Source organism: Anguilla rostrata, chromosome 13, assembly GCF_018555375.3.
Source record: "Anguilla rostrata isolate EN2019 chromosome 13, ASM1855537v3, whole genome shotgun sequence".
Taxonomy (NCBI): Eukaryota; Metazoa; Chordata; class Actinopteri; order Anguilliformes; family Anguillidae; genus Anguilla; species Anguilla rostrata.
The window spans coordinates 38,364,207-38,378,649 of NC_057945.1; the positions used below are offsets into that span (position 1 = coordinate 38,364,207).

General features: G+C 44.6%; 1 protein-coding gene and 1 long non-coding RNA gene across 6 annotated transcripts in view; one reads left to right on the plus strand and one right to left on the minus strand.

Annotated features, from left to right (window-relative positions):
- Window positions 1-14,443, plus strand: part of LOC135238616 (immunoglobulin-like and fibronectin type III domain-containing protein 1) — a 26,273-nt gene continuing 11,830 nt past the window's right edge. The window contains exons 1-14 of one of the 5 annotated variants that reach the window (XM_064306718.1): window positions 1-222; window positions 5,197-5,297; window positions 6,904-6,934; window positions 7,528-7,647; window positions 9,157-9,296; window positions 9,624-9,723; window positions 9,983-10,024; window positions 10,129-10,174; window positions 10,575-10,752; window positions 11,027-11,140; window positions 11,501-11,669; window positions 11,886-12,158; window positions 12,452-12,928; window positions 12,959-14,077. In XM_064306718.1, the coding sequence (XP_064162788.1) occupies window positions 5,253-5,297; window positions 6,904-6,934; window positions 7,528-7,647; window positions 9,157-9,296; window positions 9,624-9,723; window positions 9,983-10,024; window positions 10,129-10,174; window positions 10,575-10,752; window positions 11,027-11,140; window positions 11,501-11,669; window positions 11,886-12,158; window positions 12,452-12,928; window positions 12,959-14,077 (2,854 nt within the window). In that variant the 5' untranslated portion in view covers window positions 1-222; window positions 5,197-5,252. Of the gene's footprint in view, window positions 223-5,196; window positions 5,298-6,903; window positions 6,935-7,527; window positions 7,648-9,156; window positions 9,297-9,623; window positions 9,724-9,982; window positions 10,025-10,128; window positions 10,175-10,574; window positions 10,753-11,026; window positions 11,141-11,500; window positions 11,670-11,885; window positions 12,159-12,451; window positions 14,078-14,443 lie in introns of all 5 variants that reach the window. The other 4 variants (XM_064306717.1, XM_064306719.1, XM_064306720.1 and 1 more) reach the window with 4 other exon arrangements.
- Window positions 1,146-14,443, minus strand: part of LOC135238623 (uncharacterized) — a 27,198-nt gene continuing 13,900 nt past the window's right edge. Inside the window, exons 2-3 of the long non-coding RNA XR_010325159.1 lie at window positions 5,807-5,875; window positions 1,146-2,032 (exon numbers count right to left, since the gene is read on the minus strand). This is a non-coding gene — a long non-coding RNA (uncharacterized LOC135238623). The remainder of the gene's footprint in view (window positions 2,033-5,806; window positions 5,876-14,443) is intronic.

Genomic DNA, 14,443 nt, shown 5'->3' on the forward strand with positions numbered 1-14,443 from the left:
AGCAGGACCCTTGCGTAAAACAGAGCGAGCGGCATTGTGTGCCCGCTGGCACCTGGCACGCCAGCGCTGGCTGCAGAGGGAGCTCTGCCACGGAGGGGCACGCCAGGATTTATTGCGCCACAGCGCAGCAGCGGGCGCTCAAATATCAGGGTGGGCAGCGCGCGATCTCTGGAGACGAGCGCAGCGGAGAGAAAGAGAGAGAGGGCTGAGCACTCCGAGCAGGTAAGTTGCTCTTGCCTTTTCTCCGTCGCACCTGGGGGGCTCTGTTAGAGGGTCACGGCCAGGCAGAGACCCTGGGGAGGGGGGGGGGGGGAGGCTCCATTTCAGCAAAACCGCTCCTCTACCCTGCGACTCAGAAACCAACGAGAGGTTTTTATCTCCATTTCGCGGGTTAAACTCATTCTGCGGGCCAGTGATATGTTAAGAGTTTGTTTTGTTTTGTTGCAGCTTGTTTGTGTGTCTGGGTGTGTGTGTGTGTGTGTGTGTGTGTGACCATGTTTGCATGTGTATGTGTGTGCATGTGCATGTTTATAGTTTCAAAAAGGCACGTGCATTTGTGCACAGGTAATTCATTTATTTCTCATGATAAATATCACCTTCTAGGGCAGGTTACTAATCCCAGCTTTGAAGAGGGGCACGAGGGGGGGGGGGGGGGGGTGGGGGTGGGGCGGTGTCGGCAAGGCCCCTCTTAACGGCGTAGTAAAAAGAAAAGAAAACATTGTTACAATTCCATCGAGGGCAGTGATGAAATTTTTTTTTTTACTGCCGTGTAATTTCCAGTCCTTCTGTCCATCATATGTTGCACACAGTGGTGGTCTGCAGACACGAGCTCAGCCCCGTAAAGTGAGCGCCTTTCCTTGGGACAGCCTGTCGCAGCTGTCAGGCCGCGGTCAGGTTTGAAATCATTTTGATAGGGGGGCATGCGAGTTCTCAGGTTGAATTTCAGCTTGAGCTCGGAATTCGCGGAGCTGAATGTTGCCGCTGGTCAGGTGACGTGAAGCCGCGGTGGAGCCGGTGGCGGGCCGGCGGCTAACTTTAGCACAAGAACGGCACCCGAGCTTTCAGAGATTCCCAAAACGGAAGAGAAATGTTTGAAAGAATAAAATAAAAAAAAAGACAAATAATTGATGCAGGAGACATTCGTATTTCAATGTGTGACTTTTTTTTATTGATATAGCGCGTTAACAATTTTCTCTGAAAACCCATACAAGTCAGAATTACATCAATAGATATGTCTGCTGAACCATTTTAATAGAACTACGGTGCCTTCTGTTCGTCACTCTGCAATTGTTAAGCTTTTCGCACGGTATGAAATGAACGTGGTGCCTCGCATTGCAAAATACAGTGTCAAATGTGCTAAAAGCTTTCTAAAGCGAATTTCAACCTATTTGCATAAAATTTCTTCAAATTACACGCCAACTAGCTTTCCAGATTCACATAAATACTTTCATATTTTAATATCGGATAACAACAATAACATTTCAAGCTGATAGGACACACACACACACACACATACACACATTCTTGTCAGTTGCAGAATGTTCATTAAAAAGATACAGCACTTCATAGTTCCAGTAGCCTATTAAGGGCCTTGTCATGGGGTAACTGAAAATGAGTTAACTGGAGATAAGGCCACAGATTTCAGACCCAGCAAAGACAGGACTGACACTTGAGAACGCCGAAGACAGTCCCCAGATAGTTTCAACTGAACGGAGCAGTTAGCTGGGCGACCTCATTAAGACCTATAAAAATATTCTACGTACAGTAGGCATAGGTTTGGCACAGGGAATAATCTAGTTTTAGCCTCTGGCAGTGGAACAGCCAACAGACAGGTCGTAAACTAGCCGTGATGTCAGACCGGCCTGTTCATGCGACAGCGATTTCCTCACCTCAGGCAGACGCACGTTCGAGCATTCCACGGAATGGAGGACGCCGGAATGCCAAACTTTTCCAAAGGGAAACTTTTCCGAAGCGGAACTTTTCCAAAGGGGGAATCCTCGGTACTCAATGGAACGCTGCACACTGGGTCACCCTGTAATTACGGCAGGGGGAAAAAAACCCCAAAAAAACAATTAAAGTGTAATTGCGTTAGATGGTCAGTGATTACATTTACATCAACTGTGCTCTAATTACTGCCTTGCAGCTTAATTTATACATGGTGATAGCTTAGCAATCGGTCCTGTCACACACCCGCTCAGTTATACATAGAGCACTTGATATGTGATCGTATGTGATGTCTCTTACCATACCTCTGCTCACAAGCTCACTTTACATTAAAAAGTGTCAATAACCTGAGGTAAAGCAGAGTTGGAAGTCCTTTAGAACCTTACACTAGATTATCGCTCTCTCACATACAGATTTACTTACATTTAATGAAAATAAGTGCAGAATTAAAAAACAATTATGAGAGAGGAAAAAAGCACGAACAACAATTAATGACAGCGTTTTTTCTAGTTTTAAAAGCAGGCCTCCATATGTTCATTCATAAACACAATTAAAGGAAAAACATTGACAGTGGTTTTTCTTTTTTGTGAGCAATGTGCATTTCAGTTAACATTATTCTTGCCCACAGAGGAATATGAAATATTGTGAGTATAAATCATAATTATATGAAAACATTTCTTATATTTAATATTTATATTCTATATTTATTTTCATTTCACCAGTTATAATTGCGGATTTAGTAATAAATGATGCATGTCGAGCGTCTCAAAATTTCGCCTGGGTCGTCTGTCTCTGCAACCGTCTCAGGATTCTGTATCAAATGAAAAGGCTTGGCTGCAGAGTCTGGGGGGGGGGGGGGGGGAACATCTGTGCGAGTCAATCAACGGGAGGACTGAGGGGGCGTGCCTATCTCCATGGCAATGCTTGTGTCTTAATACGAGCAATGCATTTACATGAGTATTGTGCTGGACCTACACACACGCACAGTAAAATGTCCACTGAACATACTGCTATGCGAGTAGTAATTTAAATATGTATTTTAGGGGCCTTGTCTACAGGCTCAGTACATTAAGTCACAGTGATGTAAATATTTTCGTAACCTCATAAACCAATAAAACACAAAATAGAATAGGACTGACCCGGGAAAAATATAATAGAACAGGTTCCCTTCTCGGAGGGGCTTCCCTGAAGTGACCCCCAGTACAAAAAGATCACCCCGACAAGTGCTAAAATTCACTGTGAGTGCGCGAGTCAGGCCACAGACTACGTGGAGATTCACTGACAGCAACCCGCAGTGCAGCCTCTCTGCCCGCATACTGCTAATGTGTAGCTATGTTATTCGCTACAGCTCCTATTTCTCTCAGCGACAGAACGCTTTCCCTTCACGCAGCTCCGATCCTTACTGGACAAACGGGGTTCGGGGGCGTGGACGTGGGGGGAGTGAAGGTACACTGCTACCGGTACACAGCTAATTCGGCGATTGTTCTGTGAGAATTATAACTGCACATTTTAGGTAGCAGGACAGGGACACGTTTCAGCCCTTAAATTCCATGGCGCTGAACAGAGGCGCTGGAGAAGAACACAGGCAGAAAGGATCGGGTTTCCAAGCAACCTCATGACCCCAGACCCCCACCGTACACCTCCCCCCCCCCCCTCAACCCCCACGCCCATCAGTGTGCTGTCAGGTCCCAAAATGCTTGTCCCTCAATCAGCACCGAGTCAAATGGCAGACATCAAGGCCAGCTTGGGCGCAGACCGCAGCTGCTGCCCGTTAGCAATGCGCCGCCGTGCTGTGTTTTTAGCACGTCGCTTGCGTGACACGGAACACGCTGACAAAAGCCATTAAGGCTAAATCACGGGAAACGGACTCGAAGCCCTCCCAGATAGCACGGCGACTCCGGGCCGGACCCGCGCCAGTTCTGGCCCAGAGTCGCCGGCTATTTGGGCGTACTACTCTCACTCACAGCTGCCTCATGATGAGTTCCACAGAAGGCAGAATTCGCATTCACCGTAATTCATGCGTTCACCTCGTCCGCGCCAACACGGCATCAGTAAATTGATATATGATACTGCGGAATGCTTAAATAGCAAGATTGCTGTTTGGTTTATGAAGCCCCAGCTGCTCGTGCAGAAAACTGTCGAAATCAGTACAAAAAAGGGCATAAACCTAGCAGAGAGGGCCGGGGTCTGAGAGCTGGTCATCGCTTGAATGACAACTGCACTGCAAAAACGAAAAAATAAGTTAATCCTGACAAGAATTTTACTTATATATTTAAAATTAATATTACATTTCTATTACTTTTTTTGTTACAAAATATTGCATATGGGGTGAGACTGTTATAAATCTACAAAATAAAAGTCAACTGTAGAGATTCTCTGTAGGACCTTTCAACCAGTGGGGGGTCTGCACGTATACTAACAGGAGGCCTTGATGCCAGTTAACGCGAAACGTTCTCACAATGTTGCCGCAACGTAGTGGCAACGTTATAACGCTGACAGAACATTCCAGCGCCGTCTTGTGCTAGCTGGGATTCCGAGTCTGTCACGGTCCTTGTGTCCCGTCCCCTTCAAAAATCAGGACAGAGAAGAAAACACAACCAGTACAGAGTATAGGCTACTCAAAACATATCTTCATGAGATTACAGGGGCAGACGTAGAACTTTAATCTGGAGGTTTAAAGAGGACTGCCACCTCCTGCTGATTAGCCTAAAGATGGACAGTGCTGCAGCTGGGTGGCATTTGCCCCATTATTGAAGGCCAGCTGGTACTACCTGGGATTCCCAATGGGAATGCCGTGTGCCTTGGATGCAGCTCAAACACTTAATTGGGACACATTTCCAGTCCACAATTCTCACAATGCCCTGCATATTCTCTGACATTTTATTCACTAGTAAAAACGGGGGGGAAAAAAAGTTTACAACTGTCAAATTATATTTAATGATTTAATAGGCCTGGGCTGTGGAATTCAGGTTTCCAAAACCAACAGAAGACACAGCGTAGCTTATTAAATCAAAACGCAGTTGACAGAATGTTATTTTAAATTTATTTAGAGATTATTTAAAAAAAAATCTACATCCAAATGTGTTTCTTGGCAACAGGACATAGTGAAAATGTGCATTGCTGTCTTCACTCAGTGCTGTGTGACAGTTTGACCCCCTGTGTTGACCTGTAAAAAGCAGCCGTGTAAAAACTGCATAGATTCAGTTCTGATTTACCGCACACAAATCCTTTCTTCTCTCTTCCCCTTTTAAGCTCACAGGACTGGAGAGCAGAATTTCTGAATCTTCATAGAAGATAAAGACGCCAGGATGTGGAAGCAAGCCAAAATGGCGGATCAGACCGCCACAGGGCAGGAGACGTACTCCCATCAGCAGAGCAGACCTGTTTCCTTCCCCTCCGTCCATTGTCAGTTTGATTGTGCAGTTTTCAACGCAATATTCCAAAGAAGCAAAAAACAAACAAAAAAAGAACAAACAGTGAAACAGCAATACACAAGTCAAGTAATCAAACACAAGAATTATGTCCCTGGACTGATGGCCTTAGATCAGCAGAGTCATAATTAACAGAAAGCTGAAAATCAACCTGAAGCTGAAACGAGATCCCAAAACCCAAGACCCAAAGATCTGCTCTCGTCCACAATTGTGTAAAAGAGTAACCTTTCTTCAACAAGTCCAAGCAGTTGCCCTGACACAGACATGTAGACATTAGAAAAGATATATCAGGCTACTCAGCTTCAATAAGCTAGACAAATACCTTTGTGCACTACAGCGCAATGTGCTGTATAAATTAGCATATCTGGGTAGAAACAAGATGGAACGTACATAAAGAGTTTCCATATGTGTACATATAAGCACAGATTTACCAAAATGAAAAGAGCAGCCCTGGAATTTTTAGTTGTTCATACCAGTCAGTCAACCGCTACAAGCACAATCTAGAAGAAAACAAAAACAAGTTTATGAGAAGTGAATGTAGGTTTTATTATCAACCAGCCATGCAACATACGCAGCAATGAACCTCTGGAAGCCCCTGACACCTCCTCTACGCGAAGAACGAGCAGCACAGGCAATCTGACACAGAAAGTGGAAGAGGGGAAACATGCATAGCACTAAAATATATCTGCAGACACTCCAACATATTTGTTTTTGGCATGTGGGGATTAGACAATCGTGGGAAGAAAATGTAGCTTCTGGGGAACAGAATGAAGAGAGCGGTTACAAGCTCCTTTCCAAAGAGCAGCTTTGAAGATGGAGCAGGAAGAAGACAGTAGATGGACACGTGCCAAGCCTTAAAGTCTGTCTTTTTCAAGGTCCTAAACAGCTGATGCCAGAAAAGTGTCGTAACACTGCCCCAGGGCTTCAGTTCATGTGCACATGTACATCAGTACAGACACACTAGCAGACAACCTGATGTCTCCAAATACGCATGGTCTTTCGCTATTTTCAAGATTATACAGTTTCGATTTGAGCTATATCGATAAATTTTCCAGCTTAGTTTATGGTTCAAAGTTGCTTGGCTCAAAGTCAGAGACAATACATGCTGGTTCTCAGGGTAAACTTGGACTGACACAAATAGCATTGAAAATAATACTAATAATAAAAATAATAAAAAATACATAATAAACTCTCAGGTTTCAACCAAGGAACACAAATCTGAAAAGATAACTTCCAAGACATATAAATTTAGATACCGCAAATACTTTGGCAAAACACTATTATTTTTTATTATTAATATAATAAACTTCAGATGTAATTTGTCATGTACCTTGCAGTTCTCACCTCAAATGTCCACCCTTATTTGCAGAATGGAGTTTGTATCTCCCAGTCTTTGTGTACAGTGTAGCAGGTGTGCCTGATCCTGACAAGCCATTCAGCCTCAGCTGTGCTTTTACCTGGATTACCTGGATTAATGTCCTTATGTCTCTCTTCCTTCCTGTCTGTCTGCCACACTTTACCCACACCAGGCACTGATGGAACCCCGCAAAAGAAAAAAGGTACGTTGGGGGAGGCATCTTTTCTTTTCAATACACACACATGCCTGCAGGAAGGTGCATGGACACTTCAGCTACGAAGGGGCATTTTATTCTTACCCCTGGGAGCAGTATTCCTGTGCACGTGCATAAGGGATAGAGCTTCAACAATGCAACAGTTTCCATTGGCTGATGATGTATATGACGCTTAAAGTGTGACCTCTGAACCCTGGTTCTGGTGGGTCCTGGTGTATCCATTTATTATGTATATTATAAGCCACTCCCATTCTCTCATAAACACATATATTTTTAAAAATGACCAGTAATGCTGGTCCAGTTGAACTTATGAATATTTATAACTGTCTGGAGGGTGAGATCAAATGAAAAGAAAAAAGGTAATGTATCTTTCATATTACCTTGTATTAGTATCCTGTGGTACATTTGTTGGACCAAACAGTGAAAAAACAAAATAAAATCACAATATATGATGCGTTATTACATGCATGCAGTGACTGATTAGGGATTTTGTAAGATGACCTAAAAAGAGCAAAAGCTGTTGATGGCAACTTCGCTGGGCACAACCTTCAGGGCTTTCTTAAATCTGCACCCTGTACCAGGCACAAAAAGAAGATCCAAAGTTCCAGGTGTCATGATCACACAGTATGTGGACGAACTCCCAGAGGGAATGACTACTCCGGACTTCACCCGCAAACCCATCGCCTTGACTATTCAGGAGGGTAAGTCCCAATCACGTTTTATAATTCACTATTTCCAACAACCTTTTCAAAAGAACACTTCGCAGCCTTGCTCTGTGAGCGATAGATGTTTTAATGACTATATGAGTCCTGAGCACTTCGTGTGTGTGCATGTGTGTGTGTGTGTGTATGCGCATGGCAAACCAATTCAGTGTCATGTATTTTTAAATAACTTTTTTTGTTGTTTTTTGAGATCAAATCTGAAGCAGGTTACGAACCTTAAGCATTCTAGGCCCTGTTACTCTAAATTTAATCACGCACAAATCACACGACGGGGAAAAACATACTGAAACAAAAGTGGATGTAGGACATACTTTAAGCCAAGTATCAAGGTGCAAAAAAACAAGGAAGGAAGGCCACGGATTCTAATTTTATACTCAGATGAGTGATCTATCAGCATCAGTGCGCGTCCAACTTCTTGACCTGGACATGTGACCGCTGCCGTAAAGCACATGATCACTGGAGAGGAAACCGAACCTGCACACATTGCTCAGGGTCATGTGTCAGGGGAGGCAGCCATTTACAGCAGTGACACTAAAATGTATTGCGTGCGTTCATAACTTAGGCTATGTTTAGCAGATATGCCTATGCACCCATCATACCACAATTTCTGCTTTGGATTTTTCAAATAAACCGATATCTAATGCCCTAGATTGTAATAGCACATTATTTATTAACTTAAGTAGCCAATTAACAGTATACAACAGTAAGTATAAATAACATATGTTAACTAGGCCTTCAACAAAGAACATGAATTGTCTTTGCTCAGCATTAATAATATGTTTACATTAACATAAAGTAACGCAGTGCATAATCATCAACTAATATATGAAACTGTCTCCAGAATTATCCACTAGCACATGATGTTCAATTGTTCTGTTCGTGGTTTGTTTTTAATCATGAACAGTAATGGTACCATCTGTTGACAAACACATGTCAGCAATTTAAGTCCTGTCTATGCATGTTTTATAGAAAATATTCACACCTTAACAATGGCTTAATAATGTTAGTTGTATGTTAGTTCATGGAGTTAGCTGCTCAGCATTAATAGCTAGGCAAGGCTCATTGTTTTGGTGAATATTAGTAAAGAGAGAGAACAATGAGCTTTATAGAATTTGACATGGGCTCACCTTCAGAAATTGATACATTTTGTTGGCCTCGTGAAAAACATACAATACCGTATCGATTAATGTTCACAAGTAAATATTCCACAAACAAACCAGGATATCACAACTACCATCAAACAATCAATCATACATACAAAGAGGCTTGACCTTTTCTGAAAATCGGTTACCATGACTACCCTGTAAGCACAATGCTCGCTCAATTTTGGCTCCGTTTTCTTTATTACAGTGTTCTTTACTACATTTATCTAATCAAATGGAAACAGCACCTTTGTCAACAAGACTGGAAAGAAAAAACAAGTGATGCTTTACTTTTAGAAACAATCAGACAGAGAAACAAGAACTGATTTTTCTGCTTGGCCAACAGGCAAATTGGCCATCTTCAAGGCTGTTGTGATTGGGAATCCCGAACCAGTGGTCACATGGAACAGAGCCAACGGGAATATTAATGATCCAGAGAGATACCAGAATAAATTTGATCCGGAATCTCGTGAATACACATTAGAGGTACGTATTTATGCAGATATCTGAGCTACCTGCAAAGAAAAAAATGCTCAGCCATTGCTAAATAGTTTGCTTCTTTTCAACTTAAGAAAAAAAAATTGAAAATAGCCAATGCGCGAGCAGAAAATAATATTTAAATAAGTAAATGAGAAAAAAAAAATGCTATGCCTGGACAGAAAAGAATGAAGCAATGAATAAATAAATAAATAAATTCTGGCAGAATTGACTAGCACTGGCAGTGCTTTTCGTGTACATTCTCGAGAACTATCAGTTTGACAGGGCAAAAATGAATAAATTCAGGGATGTTGAAATTATCCAACGATTTAACAGATGCCCAAAGTGGCTGGGGATCAAGCAGACACCTACAAATGCTTTGCCACAAACGAATACGGAAAGGCTGTCTGCACCGCCGTCCTCAATATTATAGAAGGTAAGAAGTAACAATGGCAGACAAAAAAACAACCTTAACTCGGTTTTCATAAGAAAAGTCAACGACCTCAGAGAAGGAAGTTGGAGGCCTTTAGAACCCTTTTACACTAGATTCCGTCTTTTTCTCTCTCTCGTTCATTGTATTAAATATTTACATGCGTTTTCCCATAGCCACCATTGCGCTGGTGTTAAATCTGCATCCATTTGCCGTGAGATATTTGTGCCTTGCTCGACTAATGAAACATCTTCCTCTATTCCAGTTGGATACAAGAAGAAGAAAGCTCTGGCAGATGCAAAGAAAAGTAATCCGTCAGATTTTCCTTTTTGACGCATAAACAATGTCACCGCTTAAATGCAAATAAAAAACTGCTAAACACTTTATAATTATTATATATTTTTCCTGTAGCTCCATCAAAGGATCCGACTGAGTTTAGAAAAATGTTGAGGAAACGGTGAGACATCATTGACACGCACCATAGTAACTGTGTTGTTGTCGCTTTTGTTGTTACTGTTGTTATTGCTGTTGCTGTCATTGAAAACAAGGTTAAACGGGATAGCCTAACAGGTTTGCAGGCGAAAAGCTTGAAACTATTATGTTTTATGTGAAAAACGCGGTTTAAGCATCCTTCAAAATTTCAAGGGTTTGCACAAGATACTTAATTGTTAGTCAAATATCCAGCTCCATAAATGGATTGTATGCAAAATAATAATAATAATAATAATAATAATAATAATAATAATAATAATAATAATAATAATAAAATACTGTGGAAGCCGCTGTGAATAACAGCATGCCCAAAATGTCTAAAATGGAAAACCAGGTGAAATATTTTCTGTAATTTGTTTTTCCAGTGAAGGAAAGGTGGCGAAAGACGACGGGGAACCAGACGATAAAGTCTGGGAAATCCTGCTGAGCGCGGACAAGAAGGACTACGAGCGCATCTGCATCGAGTACGGCATCACCGACTTCCGCGGGATGCTGAAAAAACTGAACGAGATGAAACGGGAGAGGGAGGAGGAACAGGCGAAGGTACGGCGGGCGACGCGTGCGAGCGAAGTCCCGGGATGAGTCCCCGACGAACGAACGTCCTGTAAAATTCACTTAAAATAAAATAAAATAAAATTAATGCACTTCATTCTAGGAGTTAGGGCAAGGGTGTACTGGGGGGGGGGGACGATGACACTACAATTACTTTAGGACTTCTTTTTTGGGGGGGGGGGGGCACTGTACTGCATTGTACCCCAGTCACATTATGAAATACATTTCCTTTCTAACAACCGTGCGCTTCTCTTCCCCCCTGCAGTTCATCGAACAGCTCGGCAACCTGAGGCACATCGAGGTTAAAGCGGCGGACATGGCATCGTTTGAACTCGACATGGAACTCAAAGATCCCAACAGCAGGATCTTCCTCTACAAGGTGAGGTTGCAGTGAAATGCAAGTGCTTGAGTTCATTAAGGACCTGTCTCGTTTCCACAAGGTAAATAGCAGCTGTTCAGATAGCTTACTAAGCTGTGGCACTACCATTCAACACACACACACACACACACACACACTTCTCCCCACTGGGAGCTTTTCACCTCATGTGTTTGCTATTTGGGGTTCAGGCCTGGTTTTTGCTCTTTTTCTGCCACTCTGCAAAGCGTAGAAAAGCACTCATTTTAATAAGAACAACAGATGAAAAAAGAACAGAAAATGGCTAAGACATTATTTTCCTTGCATCAGGTTCAGGAATGGATACAGACTACTTACTAAAGCACTACAACTCTACTCCTCTAGGATGGTGTAATGGTTCCTTACAGCAAGGATGAACACGATGAAACAAAACACAAACTGAAGCAAGTTGGCAAGAAGTACATGTTCATCATCAACAATCTTGCGCCAGAGGACGCTGGGCTGTACCAGGTTGATGTTGAAGGCGCCAACGTATTCTCCACTGACTTCAAGAGTAAGATCGGTGTCAAAATTAACTTCAAAAAAAAAAAAGCCCGACTTTTAATGAGTAAAAATTAAAAAAAAACTTGAAAAAGCCATGCGAGTTAGAGAAGCTTCAAGAATGTTAGGTAGATGATTTCTACCATAGCGAGGCCAACAGAAGCAATCCTCCTGTTTTACTGTTCCTACAACACACATGGCCTTCCACTTTCTCCTTCCTTGCTCCCAGTTCCCCCGGTGGAATTCCTCGCCAAGATCCAGGAAGTGAAGGCGGAAGAGAGGGAGGACGCCATCTTCCAGTGCGTGCTGTCCCTCCCCATGCCGAACGTTGTTTGGATGGGCAAGAACGCTCCCCTGAAAGCTGGAGACAAGTACGACATCACAGTGTCCGAGGACAAGCTCATCCACAAGCTGGTGGTGAAGGACTGCCAGCCCCTAGACAGTGGGATCTACGCAGCTGTGGCTGGACTTAAATCCTGCAACGCCTGGCTTATAGTAGAAGGTGAGGTGACACCAGCTTCTCCTCTCAAAGTCTCTCCACAATTTAAATATTGCTCCACATCCACGCAAATGGTACACTCATGGATTAGAGCATAACATAGATTTTTTTTTTTTTTAAACGACAGTGGTCCAATTTTACAATTTCCTGTTTACCATTCTGTAAGCTCCCAACTTAAGAAAGACTTCAACTTGCAAATTACCTGTGTGAATTGCAGTAATCGTCAAGTGTGTGTCCAATTGCTCTTCACACAATTCAGTCCTATTCTAAACCCGCTTAATGTCTTCCTGATTCAGCTGACAAGGATCCTGATTCACGTGGGAAAAAGAAAGCCCGGAAAACAACCCAGGCTGGGGGCGCAGGAGCAGAAGACCTGGAGAAACTTGCCAGGGAGCAGCAGGAGAAACTGAAGAAGGAGATGCAGGAGAGGATGGAGGCCGCAAAAAGAGCAAATGCGGAGAAGGAGGCCAGGGATGCGGCGGCTAAGGCAGCGGCAGAAGCAGCAGGAGCAGGAGGTTTGGGAGTGGGAGGAGCAGGAGCAGGGGGTATTGGAGGAGCAGGAGGTATGGGAATGGGAGGAGCAGGAGCAGGGGGTATTGGAGGAGCAGGAGGTATGGGAATGGGAGGAGCAGGAGCAAAAGGTATGGGAATGGGAGGTGCAGGAGCTGGAGGCACTGCAGGAGCAGGGGGTATTGGAGGAGCAGGAGGTATGGGAATGGGAGGTGCAGGAGCTGGAGGCACTGAAGGAGCAGGGGGTATTGGAGGAGCAGGAGGTATGGGAATGGGAGGAGCAGGAGCAAAAGGTATGGGAATGGGAGGTGCAGGAGCTGGAGGCACTGCAGGAGCAGGGGGTATTGGAGGAGCAGGAGGTATGGGAATGGGAGGAGCAGGAGCTGGAGGCACTGCAGGAGCAGGAGGTATTGGAGGAGCAGGAGGTATAGGAATGGGGGGTGCAGGAGCAGGAGGTATGGGAATGGGGGGTGCAGGAGCAGGAGGTATGGGAATGGGGGGTGCAGGAGCAGGAGGTATGGGAATGGGGGGTGCAGGAGCAGGAGGTATGGGAATGGGAGGTGCAGGAGCAGGGGGTATTGGAGGAGCAGGAGGTATGGGAATGGGAGGTGCAGGAGCTGGAGGCACTGCAGGAGCAGGAGGTATTGGAGGAGCAGGAGGTATGGGAATGGGAGGAGCAGGAGGTATGGGAATGGGAGGTGCAGGAGCTGGAGGCACTGCAGGAGCAGGAGGTATAGGAATGGGGGGTGCAGGAGCAGGAGGTATGGGAATGGGAGGGGCAGGAGCAGGAGGATTGGGAGGAGCAGGAGGTATGGGAATGGGAGGGGTTGGAGCTGGAGGTGCTGCAGGAATGGGAGGCACAGGAGCTGGTGGTGCTGAAGTTGGAGGTATGGGAGGAGGTGCAGGAGGTATGGGAATGGGAGGTGCAGGAGGCATGGGAGGAGGAGCAGGGGGTATTGGAGGAACAGGAGGTATGGGAGGTCCAGGAGGTGTAGGCACAGGTGGTGCAGGAGCAGGAGGTGTGGGAGTGGGAGGTGCAGGCGGTGTAGGATTTGCAAAAGGTGCTACAGGGGCTCATGGTGGAGGAGCAGGAGGGGGAGGCACAGGAGGTGCAGGAGGTACTGGAACAGGAGGTGAAGATGGAGGAGCTGGTGGCACAGGGGCAGGAGGTGAAGGAGCTGGCGGTGGAGGAGCAGGAGGTACGGGAGGTGGAGATGGAGGATCTGGCAGTGCTGGAGCAGGAGCTGGTGGTGCAGGGGGAGGAGCCGGAGGCGATGGAGGAAAAGGAGATGGGGGAGCGGGCGGAGATGGGACTGGAGAAGACGGCTCCGGCAAAGATGCAAAAAAAGATGCGAAGGGGAAGAAGCGCAAAGGAGCGGCAGGGGAAGCAGCAGCTGCCGGCAAACCTGAAGGTAAGAGTTCCGGCTACCTCTGGCACATCCGCGGTGCCATGCAGAGCAAAAGGGGCAGGCCGTCCTACCTAAAGTAACGTTTGTCCTTGTCTCTGAATTCAGACTTTAATATGCCTTCTAGAAACATCACAGAGATCAGTGAAGTGGTAGGATTGCACAGGCCCTCATATTGATTTGATCATTGTTATCATCACTCTCATATTTTTAATCATCACTGATATTGCCTCTGTTGTCTGTACTACAATAATTTTGATTGTTATTGTTACTGTTACGTATGTCTAACGTTGTTGGAAACACTGTCTGTATATTTGTGCTATTGCTGTCATTGTTGGCTTTCAGCGTTGTTTTTAAGATTTCTGGAAAAAT